Source organism: Chelon labrosus, assembly GCF_963514085.1.
Source record: "Chelon labrosus genome assembly, chromosome: 6".
Taxonomy (NCBI): Eukaryota; Metazoa; Chordata; class Actinopteri; order Mugiliformes; family Mugilidae; genus Chelon; species Chelon labrosus.
Genome location: NC_140342.1, coordinates 16231658 through 16242949, shown reverse-complemented (window position 1 = coordinate 16242949; position 11292 = coordinate 16231658). Strand labels below are relative to the sequence as shown.

At 39.1% G+C, this 11292-nt stretch overlaps 1 protein-coding gene across 1 annotated transcript in view; it reads left to right on the top strand.

Moving 5' to 3' along the window:
* The window catches only part of st18 (ST18 C2H2C-type zinc finger transcription factor), a 39881-nt gene extending 29707 nt beyond the window's left edge, over nucleotides 1–10174 (top strand). The window contains exons 8-23 of the mRNA XM_084546179.1: nucleotides 100–234; nucleotides 1077–1167; nucleotides 1265–1357; nucleotides 1871–2079; nucleotides 2368–2567; nucleotides 4468–4710; nucleotides 5709–5821; nucleotides 6370–6432; nucleotides 6756–6824; nucleotides 7072–7134; nucleotides 7426–7506; nucleotides 8786–9007; nucleotides 9183–9271; nucleotides 9358–9461; nucleotides 9559–9705; nucleotides 9840–10174. Coding sequence (XP_084402305.1) covers nucleotides 100–234; nucleotides 1077–1167; nucleotides 1265–1357; nucleotides 1871–2079; nucleotides 2368–2567; nucleotides 4468–4710; nucleotides 5709–5821; nucleotides 6370–6432; nucleotides 6756–6824; nucleotides 7072–7134; nucleotides 7426–7506; nucleotides 8786–9007; nucleotides 9183–9271; nucleotides 9358–9461; nucleotides 9559–9705; nucleotides 9840–9980 — 2063 coding nt within the window. The 3' untranslated portion in view covers nucleotides 9981–10174. The remainder of the gene's footprint in view (nucleotides 1–99; nucleotides 235–1076; nucleotides 1168–1264; nucleotides 1358–1870; nucleotides 2080–2367; nucleotides 2568–4467; nucleotides 4711–5708; nucleotides 5822–6369; nucleotides 6433–6755; nucleotides 6825–7071; nucleotides 7135–7425; nucleotides 7507–8785; nucleotides 9008–9182; nucleotides 9272–9357; nucleotides 9462–9558; nucleotides 9706–9839) is intronic.
* The last annotated feature ends 1118 nt before the right edge of the window (nucleotides 10175–11292 follow it).

The window sequence follows — 11292 nt, the reverse complement described above, 5'->3', positions numbered from 1 at the left end:
CATTATTTCTTTGTTTCTACATGTAAAGACAGAAAGCTGCATTAATTTAGGTCAAAGTGTATTTATTTATAATGAAATATTTCCTTTCTGGGTCTGCAGATTCTCCACGGACAGATAAAAAGGACATAAAGTGTCCAACTCCTGGTTGTGATGGCACTGGTCACGTGACCGGCCTCTACCCACATCACAGGAGTTTGTCTGGGTGTCCTCATAAAGTCCGGGTTCCCCCAGAGAGTAAGTCACACAAGCAGTTATGTGTAACTACACAATGCAATGGATGATTTATACTCACAAAAACTGACAGTTTTACATTTACAATCAGCCACAGGAAAATGAAATCCTCTTAGCACGAGCTCAAACACAAGAAAGCCCTGTTTATACATTTAGTTCAATTCAAAGATGTGCACGAAACTTTTCAAACAAACCTAAAGGATTTGTCCTTTCTTTCTCTTTTTCTCGTAATGTGTTGTAATGCGTGAATATTGAATCCTTTTTTTTTTTTTTCACCCCCACGTTGGCGATTGTTAAGTCATTTCAATATAACTCAACAAACATTGAACATTAAACAGTAATGTTACAAAAGGAACAGAAAAAGTAATTAACTTTTTCAAAAAAGCACATGCTCTTAGACTGGAGGCAGTATTTGCAAATCAAAGGGCTAGCTAACGCAGTATTCAAAAATAAATAGACAACTCCAACAAACTAATTGGAGGATATGTGCAGAAAGGAAGTTTCTAAGGATGCAGAGCGGACCTTTAACGACGCGTTTGTTTTGAAGAATATAATCAGCTGTCTTGTTACGCTTCTCTTTGCACTAAGCTATTTACATTTCAGCCACATTACAGCACAATGAGAAAGCCGCTTGCTTTTTTTTCCCTCCTGTCTCAGTAGGATCTTTGCTCCATATAAGCTCTAATGTAGCAATTATTTAAATCATCATTTAATGTATAAAAATGTTTTATTTCCAGCGTGCATCTTAATCTTTAAGCTTGATTACGTCTCACATGTTGAATTATTTTGAAAAAGTTCCTTTTTGCTTGTCTGAGCTTATGTCATCTGTCTGTCTTCCCCTCTAGTCCTGGCCATGCACGAGAACGTCCTCAAGTGCCCTACGCCCGGGTGCACAGGAAGAGGCCATGTCAACAGCAACCGTAGCACCCACCGGAGGTACAGCCACCAGAGAAAGCCATTAGAAAATCTGCACTGTGTTCATAGATGAGTTACAGTATTAGGCTAATGTGTTTGATTTCCTCCCTACAACCAGTCTCTCAGGCTGCCCCATTGCTGCTGCAGTGAAAGTCTCCAAACCTCAGGACGAGAGCCTGAAATGCAGACAAACCCCTGACCGCTCACCCAGGTATAATACCAGATAAAGTTGGGGATTTTCACTGCTCTCAACGTGCAGAAAAATAATTACAATTAAGTTCTGCAAGCGCAACGGAGGTTATGCAGAAAAGTGATAAACACTATTATTGTTGAGAAGAGTGTGGGATATTTTTATTCACTGATCCCAGCAGAATGCATAGCCCATATCAAGCTTTCCAAGCAGACATAAGCAATGGTTGCTGGTCCTGTGAGTTCTTCTCTATTAGAGATGATAAAAGAGCAGAACTCTTTGTTCCCTGTGGATATATCATGGGCAGGATGCCCACTCCTACTATATTAATTAGTCTGGCAACCTGGCTGTGGATCTACACCACGCATCAGATCCCAGACTCTATCTGTAAAAAAGCGCTGGCATCCCTCAACGGTTCAAAACAATGACTGCACTTAACTGCTTTATATTAACTTTCTGTGCACCTTTCTCACAAGTTTTCTCTTTTTATTCTTTTGCATAATAAAACATTTCGATCTGTTCGCCTCCTTGCAGAGCCATCGGCTTAATAAAGAAGTTTGAGATGAACCAGTTGAACTACAGGCTCTCTCACCCGGTAGCAGCTTTGCAAACTAGCCTCACAAAAGACATGGACAAGTACAGCAGAATTCGCTTTGATTATGCCAGCTTTGATGCACAAGTCTTCGGCAAACAGCCTCTGATGGGGACCAACCAGGACCAGGAAATGCCCCATTTCCCTGATTGTAAGTTTGACCCACAAAATCAGAGAATAATTTTTAGTAAGAAGGTGATGTAGGTGAATAAATGGGCAGCCACAGAAAGAATGTTAATCTTCATTTATATATCACGGTACATCATGTATATTTATTAATATTTCATGTATAGGTATCTTTTTTGTATCAGTGGCAGATGCTAAAACCAATCATTCTCAACATAAAGCTTGCTTTCTGATGCTCTTGTTTACTTTTAAGTTTGGGTGTAACACCTGGTGTCTCAATAACTAAATTATCTGCTAATTATTTGTCTTTTAGCACCTCAGCAGTATCCTGGCTTCCTCGGGGCTCCAGGTGGCCGCCTGCCCACCTCTGGTCAGCACAGCCCACCGAGTCAATTCAAAAAAGAAGATGGTCTCCAAGCGGCAGCAGCGACAGCCGCCATCCTTAACCTCTCCACTCGCTACCGGAAGAACATGGAGGCTGTCGCCGTCCGGCCCTTGGCAACCTCCACAAAGGTAATCAAATTAGACCACTTGGAGAGGTATTTAATGTGGTCATTTTAAAGGAACTCTGATTTGTGTATAAAAAGGGAAGACATCAAAAGACAGAATTTGGCAAAGGAAGCTTGGCACTCTGGTGGCAGAAAAACAAGGAGGTTTCCTCTCCGTAAAGCTTTAATGTACACAAATGAAAATTTGTGTAATCTCATCAAAAGAAGAAATACAATCAGCCTTCTTTCCCAATTACAACTACTCGTCTTTTTTTTTTTTTTTTAATAAAACATGTGGTACTGTATTTTGTTTCGACATCAGCTGGCATGTAAAAACCTTGAACTGTTGTCTGAAAATGCATCGTGCCCGCTGCAGATGGCAGAGGATATTTTGCTTAGTTATATGATCCAGCATAGGCTGTGTGTCTACACCAGATAGTCTTTAAAGGCATCCTACTGGATTAAGCCAATTAGATAAAGGAGTTAACATCTCCATAGTTTAATTCACACAAAATGAAACGAGTGCAGATCCAAAATCTCTTCTGCTGTCATTACATGGCATTGTGCTCAACTTTTTCCCAACTCACTTCATGATTAATATTGATCACATTCTGTGGGTTACATACATGCACACTGTACTGTAGATGATTCAAGGTTTCCACACCTACACAGCACAGATCCTTGTCTCCCAGCTTGTTGAGCCGAGAATGTGGCCCTGTACCAGGTACCAGCCCACTGAATGAATAAAACAGTGTTAGCAAGTTAATCATCTGTTCTCGTTTACAGCTTAGTTGTCTCGGAGAGACGTTCAAAATAAAGAACAGCTTTCAAGCCTGAAAAAAAGGGGTCCATATTTAGGGTGTTATATGATGTCGGATGCTTTAACTTATATGCATATTTGCAGCATATTACGCTTTGAAATGTCACATAGAAAAAACACCAAAAGCTGCCATTTAAAGCGTGAAAAACAGCTAATTATACTTATTTAACAACGCCAAAGGATTCATTTAATTTATTTATAATACAAAAAAAAAAAAAACTACATCCAGAGTTTCAGGTTTTAGTTGCAGCTGATATTAAATCACAACCTCAAAAAAAAAACACCTTTTAGTTTTAAAGTAATATTATTTTATAGGCACACACATCATCAAATGGCTGGTTAATTAAACGGGACGGACAGCCACCTGCAATGTTCATGAAAATCATCCCCTTTAATTATTTTGAAAGGCTTCCTCTTTGTTACAAAAACAATGATGTATGGGCTTTAATGAAACATGTGCATTGAATAATTGGTTTCATTTATGGAAAAGAATTTTCGACATGTAATGAAGTACAACTTTTAATACCATAAAACAGTCATAAGTCATCATGCTATTGCTCTTCAGCACAAAAAAAAAAACAAAAAAAACCGACAAACACATCTGTCAGCAGGGAAACGTATGCCACATTAAGCTTTTTAATTTTTGCTATAATAATGATGACCTAAAACCAGCAACACCCCCACCCCCAGCTGCCATCTTGGTTGTGTGTCCTAGAAAACAGATGACACAGCTGTCACTGAAAAACTACACACCAGTGATTATTATTTTGTTTTTTTTGTTTTTTGTGTTCAGCAGAATTAATGCTGGCTTAGTTTAGTACTTTGTCTGGTGCAAGATAACGACAGTGTGTATTATTTAAATGTATTGTTTGTTTGCTCTGCGTTTCAAGTCGTCTTTCATGTTTACAGAGGAATGTTATTGGGTTCAAGTTTTACCTTATCACTGCCGTCATATTAATGGGGAAGTGAACTGTCTTATTTACATTCCTAGGAGTGTAATTAGAAAATGCCTTCTATTTTTATCCTCCGCTTGCACTTAATGCAGTCATGTTTTACAGCGTACTCTTTGTATTACGTGTTATAAACGTAACTTTTTGGTCTTCAGGACATGCTCATTGAGGTGGATGAAAACGGCACCCTGGACCTGAGTATGAAGAAGTGCAAGGACACTGTAAAAGCCAACACACCTCCGCAAGACCCGCTGTCTCCGTCTCCTGAGTCCACCATGGCCAAAGGCGGGAGCGTGCTCATCAGCCCCGCCTTCTACCAGCCGCTGTGTGAAAGAGACAGCTGGGAGAGCCCCATCCCCGTCAACTTTAGCAAAGCACACGTTCTCCAGGACAATGAGGTAGAAAAACAAAAAATTAGATGTGCATTTTACGTCCCACAAAACAGAGATAATGCTGTTGTACGTACTGCCAAAATACTAGAAGTCCTTTCAGCAGTCATTCAGATTTAACTATTCAATTATACCTTCTGCAACTTTCCTGTGAAAGCAGCTAAACTCTCAGTGCTCTCGCTCTATTTTCCCTATAATTGTTACCAGATTACATTTTCTTTCAAGAAAGCTGGAACAAAAAGGACTTTGAGGAATTTATAGAACTGAAATAAAGTGTTTATCTTTTATTTACGTTTAGTCACATGTCAGATTTTGTCTAAAAATCATCAGACTAGTCACATTAACACTAAAAATTCTTCAACTCGTGTAAAATAAACACTTAAAACACCCTAAAAAAAAAACCACCAGGTTGCGAAAATAGACAATAAATGCCTCGGTAATCTTCCCACTGACTGACTTTCAGTGCCTGTGAGAACACTTGTGGTGACATTTTCAAAGACCAAGCAGCAGCTCAAGTCAGATCTGTTTAAATACAAAATGTATTAAATGTATTTACACTGAGGACGAATGCTAATCTGCTCTCCACGTATCATTCTTGCCCGGGGGCCTGAATGAATCTTAATCTGGGCTCCAAATGTTTCTTTTATTTTATCTCCCAGGTGGTATTCATTTGTAGTAGATATCGCGAGTTATCACATTTGCCCTGCTATTGAATCATACGCAACATCTGGTGACAGCACAGTCTTGTCTGTGGAAGAAATAAAAGGAAATCCATACGTCACGGCCATACATCAAAAAACACTGCGTGGATTAAGTATGACTTTAAATGGATGTATGGTTTACAGTAGCCTTAATCTCTTTGCTCTCTGCACTCTAACCTCCAGGACTTGTTTTTGTTTTAAGAGTATTACACAGAGATTTAATTAATTATTCACTTTTAGGTCATTGCAGAGTGACGTTTGGTGTTTTGGACAGTGAAGGTCATGTTATTACTTTTTCTTTCTCAGCCGGAGGATTACGATCAGGTCTCCTTGGAGGACCAACACTATCAAGGAGACGGCAGTATGTTAAGCCCCAAAGCCAAGCTGCTATTACGAGATTCAAAGAAGGAGCTTTTGAGGTATGTGGGGGGGAAGGGGGTTAAAGAGTGAAACGTCTCGCAGCATCTTTATTCAGCCACATGTGTGTAATGTGATCTTCCCTGTAAGTTGGCAGATGGTCAACAATAAAACTCCAAACCATGCATTTGTTTAAAGTGGGTCAAAACAAACTCACTGTGTTACATATGATTGTAACTGTCTACAGGTTCATGTGGAGAAGACATGTATCTGTTTGAAAGTGAGTTTTCTCCCTGTATAAGCTTAACACCACTCTTGTAGTTAGAGTGCATGCTCTGCTGGGTCTCCCCACGACAAAAGTAGGATCCTCTAGTCTCCTCAGCTCAGCACCCTCTCAGACTTGCTCAGTGTCGTTCAGAGACACATTAAACTCAACGTCGAGCAACGTAACAACAATTTTTTCTACTAAACTTCCCGCTGTACTAACTCTGTTCTCTCTTTAATGCCAGTGAAAAGGTTCTCAGTGTAAAAGAAAGATTCAGTTGAAGCTTAGCAAAGTCTGTGGGAAGTGGAGTAATCTGCGCATTAAGTGCTTTGTGTTCTCATGCAGCTGTCCGACCCCAGGCTGTGACGGCAGTGGCCATGTGACGGGGAATTATGCATCGCATCGGAGGTACTGTAATTAATTACACTCTCATTAGCACCAGCTAGCAGATATATAGACATGGGTAAACAGTGCTTATTGTTTAATTATGCTGATTGTTACATCTGAAAACGTGTCACATAGCGTGTAGAGTTTTTAAATCACATGTCATTTTTTAAAAAATGTGCTGACATGAAAAAGCTTTTCTGGTGAAGAGGAAGCATAATTGTGTTTTCAAATAAAAAAAAAAAAAGTATAAATATGCATTGAGACATTCATTGTATTAAGATTATTTAATTCAACTGTGATCAAAGGGTGAATTAAAATGACTGTTAGCTCTTTATCCTCTCTAGTGTGTCTGGATGTCCCCTGGCTGACAAAACACTCAAATCACTGATGGCAGCCAACTCTCAGGAACTAAAGTATGTGTTCTGAAAACTGTTATTGTTGCTAAAGGATTTTAAGCTAGGCAGCTTGTTTTTGCATCAGCTTGCATCCTTCCCTTTCCTTTCCCACCACACATTATGCACAATTCCTATGCATTGATGTATTCATCGTGAAGCTGTTTGCTATCTGTACTACTTTTCTCCATATTAGCATGAATCCACGGCACTGCTCGCAGTCGTTTGCTGTAAAAAGCACCTGGTCTCTGTGTCTCTCAACCTGCAGGTGCCCAACACCTGGTTGTGATGGATCTGGACATGTGACTGGGAACTATGCTTCGCACAGAAGGTAGCTGAGAAAAATCATCACAACTGAGCATGAAATACATTTGTCAGATGCATGGCATTCAAACAGATGGTGAAAGTCTCACTTTATGCTGCAAACATGCTGCACTTTTTGAGTTTTATGTGTCTATCGGTTCATTTGGCTGCCTGTTTATCCATCCATCCTTCCATTTATCCACCTATCTGTCTATCTATCTATCTATCTATCTATCTATCTATTAAGCCTGTCCATTTTTCATGTGTTAACTACTGAATAGATTTCCTTCACTAACTCACTCTCTCCAACCTTTTTCAGCTTGTCTGGATGTCCACGTGCCAGAAAAGGAGGTCTGAAGCTCACACCAAACAAGGATGACAAAGATGAACAAGAGCTTAAGTAAGAGTATTTTCCTGTCAGATTTTTTTGTTTGTTTGTTTGTTTGTTTGGGATCATGCTTTAGTGCCTGAGGGCATTATACCTGGATGCCATTAAGTTAAGCAAAGAAACTAATACTTCTCTTGTCCTAACATTAGTGAATTATTCTCTGAGGATTAACAGTGTGGGTTTTTTTTTTGTATTTGTTCCTATTTCCTGAATGGAATATCTAGTTTATCACTCCTCAGTGCTGAGTGCTTTCTTTATAATTATAGTATGCTAAGAAAACATTGAACTGCCGATGGCTTTTTCAGCTTAATCATTGTTGTTTGTGAAAGTGTTATTGAAAAAAGAAAAAAAAAAAAAGATAATGTGATTGATTTGCAGTTTAAATCCAAAGTCAGATATATGAGCCCTTGTTTACTTATACATCTGGACACTGATTTTTTCTTTTTAATTACTAATGCAAGGGCATGAGCTTAGGAATTAGACTGGAATAGATCTCATACACATTAAGAGAGAAAGGGAGAGAAGGGGGGAGGGTAGCAAATGTCCCCAGATTATTGTAAATAGTGGGCCATATGGCATGCCTCCATTGTCCGTGTGCCTTGCATCGAGCTACCTACCTGTGTAAGTAATGGGACTGGTGTTGTTTTGTCCTCTAAGTGCTGCTGTGCTGTCGAGTAACAAAATGCTGAAACAGGCTTTTTGCAGCAGCACTTTACAGCGTGCGTGCCATTTGTATCATCTCAGGCGACCTTTCACCTTTATCAATAAGGGAAAGGGTTAGCCACCTCCAAATTACATTCTTTCGCATGAGGGGATACATGACAATTATCTGTAATTCATGTCACTCCATTACTGACCTGCAGAAAACAGGCCCGAAAATGCAACTGACAAACTCTTAATGAGATTCAGCGTCGAGTTGTGCTTATGTTTTCAAGCACAAACACCACTCACCTCAAAATGCGTGCCCCGAACAGAGCACTCATTCAAGTTTTAGTGGATTAGTAACTTAAAGTCAATGTGATTATTCGAGTCCATTTCTTTGTTTTTAATCAGCATTTGGATGGATTAATCAACTTAATGGTTAACAAATCTTCCGGTCTAGTTATTGAAAGAGATTTTTTTTTAAATGAGGATGTTTTTCTTTTTTTTATTTTCTATTTGGTGCAGTTTTTCCAATAAAATAGTTTCTTTTGTTGTGAGTTATTTTGTTTAGTCTGTAGCACAAAAATGATTAGAATCCCCAGTCGTGTTTGCAGGTTTTAAATGTCTGTTTTCTTCGTCTCTCTGATAGGTGTCCAGTGATTGGATGTGACGGACAGGGCCATATATCGGGAAAATACACTTCCCACCGCAGCGCAGGCAGTTGTCCACTTGCTGCCAAAAGACAGAAGGAGTCGTCCATCAATGGGCTGCCCTTTGCCTGGAAGGCCAATAAACAGGAACTGCCCCATTGTCCCCTGCCTGGTTGCAACGGCCTTGGACATGCCAATAATGTGTTTGCCACTCACAGAAGGTGAGGTCGCCCGTCCTCCATTTTATCTCTTAACAATACTGCTGGTCGACATGTTGCATTCTTACTGTACAATGGCGCCTGTACGCCACTTCACAATCTCTGTCGATGCTAATGTTTTGTCAGCTTGGTGATGTTCTCCTGCCCTAAAATTGTCCTTTGTGGCCCGCTGAACTAGCTTGTCAGGTTGCCCACTGAATGCACAGAGTATCAAGAAAAAGCACTCAGAAGAAGAGATGATGACTATCAAACTGAAAGCCAGCAGCGGTAAGCTACTCTGACATAAAAGAAGCATAAAAGAACCAATGCAATCTGTTGGAACGTGATAAATCAGATTATATCCTTTAACCCAGGTGTTGAAAACAAGGACGATATTCAACATTTGGATCACGAAATAAATGAACTGAATGAGTCCAACATGAAAATAGAAGCAGACATGATGCAACTCCAAACCCAGGTAAGTATTTACTCCAACGAATTCATTTCAGACTCAAAAGGTTTTGGGCCCCTGCTCGCTTAATTTGATGAGTCCCCTTTCGCTTTGTACCCGAAAGCAGATCTCGTCTATGGAATGTAACCTGAAGACAATTGAAGAGGAAAACAAGATGATCGAGCAGCACAACGACAGCCTTCTGAAGGAGCTCGCCCGCCTTAGCCAAGCTCTCATTAGCAGTCTAACAGACATTCAGCTGCCTCAAATGGTACAGTAAGCCTTGACCACTGACTCCACTACAACTCATTATATCTAACCTGTCCTGAAAGAAATCTCATTTTCTTCAAATTGTCATTTCTGCTGTGCTGTTTTCACTAATAGTCAAACATGTTTTTGTTGCAGGGACCCATCAGTGAGCATAATTTTGAAGCCTATGTGAACACATTAACTGATATGTACAACAACTCGGAGCATGAATACTCTCCAGAGTGCAAGGCCCTCTTGGATAATATCAAACAGGCTATTAAGGGCATCCATGTTTAAGCTGTAGAGCTACCAAGAGGTTTCTTTGACTTGGGATAATGGCACTAGATAGCTCTATTTTACTGAAGAGTGCTGGCTTGGCTGCATGTATAAGACAAGGCTTTTGGAAATGTGTTTGGCATTTCCCGGTAAATACACTGCACTGAGAAAATTACCAGCCGGATTTGTAATGCTTTTACCGTTTCTGCATTCACTTGATATGTTTATCCTGGTGAGATTTTTTTTTTTGTTTTTCTTTTTTACCCCCCTTCTTGCACTTAATTATTTTGTATGGTTTGCTTGATTTTAATCCGTACGTGTTCATGTCATTCTTATATTATGGCTATTTATTATTATATTTGTTCATCAGTGTATTTATTTCTTCGATTTTTATTTATTTCTGGAATTGTAAATGCTTAATATTTGAGAAATCTGTTTGACTTTCTGCACATTGTAAATTACATAGAAGCACATTCCAATTTCATGGCATACTTTCGCCATCTAGTGTTGAAAAACTTATATGATTATTATTGTTATTATTACTATTATTATTATGATTATTAGACCATAAGTTGGAGCTCCCTGCAAAGTGAAAACCTACCAAAACTACTTAGCATCAATATTTTTAAGCATTGCTTTTGCTTTCGTTATTGGAAACTGAATGTATGGTAAAGACAAAGTGAACACTGAGATGGGAAGAAAAAAACAAAACAAAACAAAACATTGCAATGCAACTGTACTGTACCTTTTTCTACTCAACCAATAACAGCTGAATGCAAACAGGAGGTGACACCGAGTAAAGATGCAACATCGTTCGGTGAACTGAATGTCAGACTCAGCTCTGCATAGCGTGCCACAAGAAGAGTGCAACAAAAATCAAAAAAACTCACTTTGTCAAGATGTCTTTCTTTTTAATAATAAAAAAATATAGATATTAAACTGCCTTCTGTGCACACACTTTGGAGTGTGCATATAGTATGTGCCTAAATGTATATGAATCCATAAAAATATACAAGTACTATGTTTTGTGGTAGGACAGTATTACGTGGATGGTGTCTAATTTATTATACAGTACAATTATTTTCATAGGAGGAAACGTTCCTGATGACTGTTTAAATACCATTGTCTCAGTAGCTGTAATCTCAGAGTCAGGTTTTGAAATATCACGACTGAGATTGAACGTGGTGTTTATTTTATTTCTCTTTTTTTTTTGCTGGCATGGAGAGGAGACAAAGAAAATAAAAACACCTACTCCTGTTTTATCTGAAACTGCTTACAGGCCTTAACGTTTCAACCAGTCCTACAGTTTGAATATTCACATTTGAATAGTTTC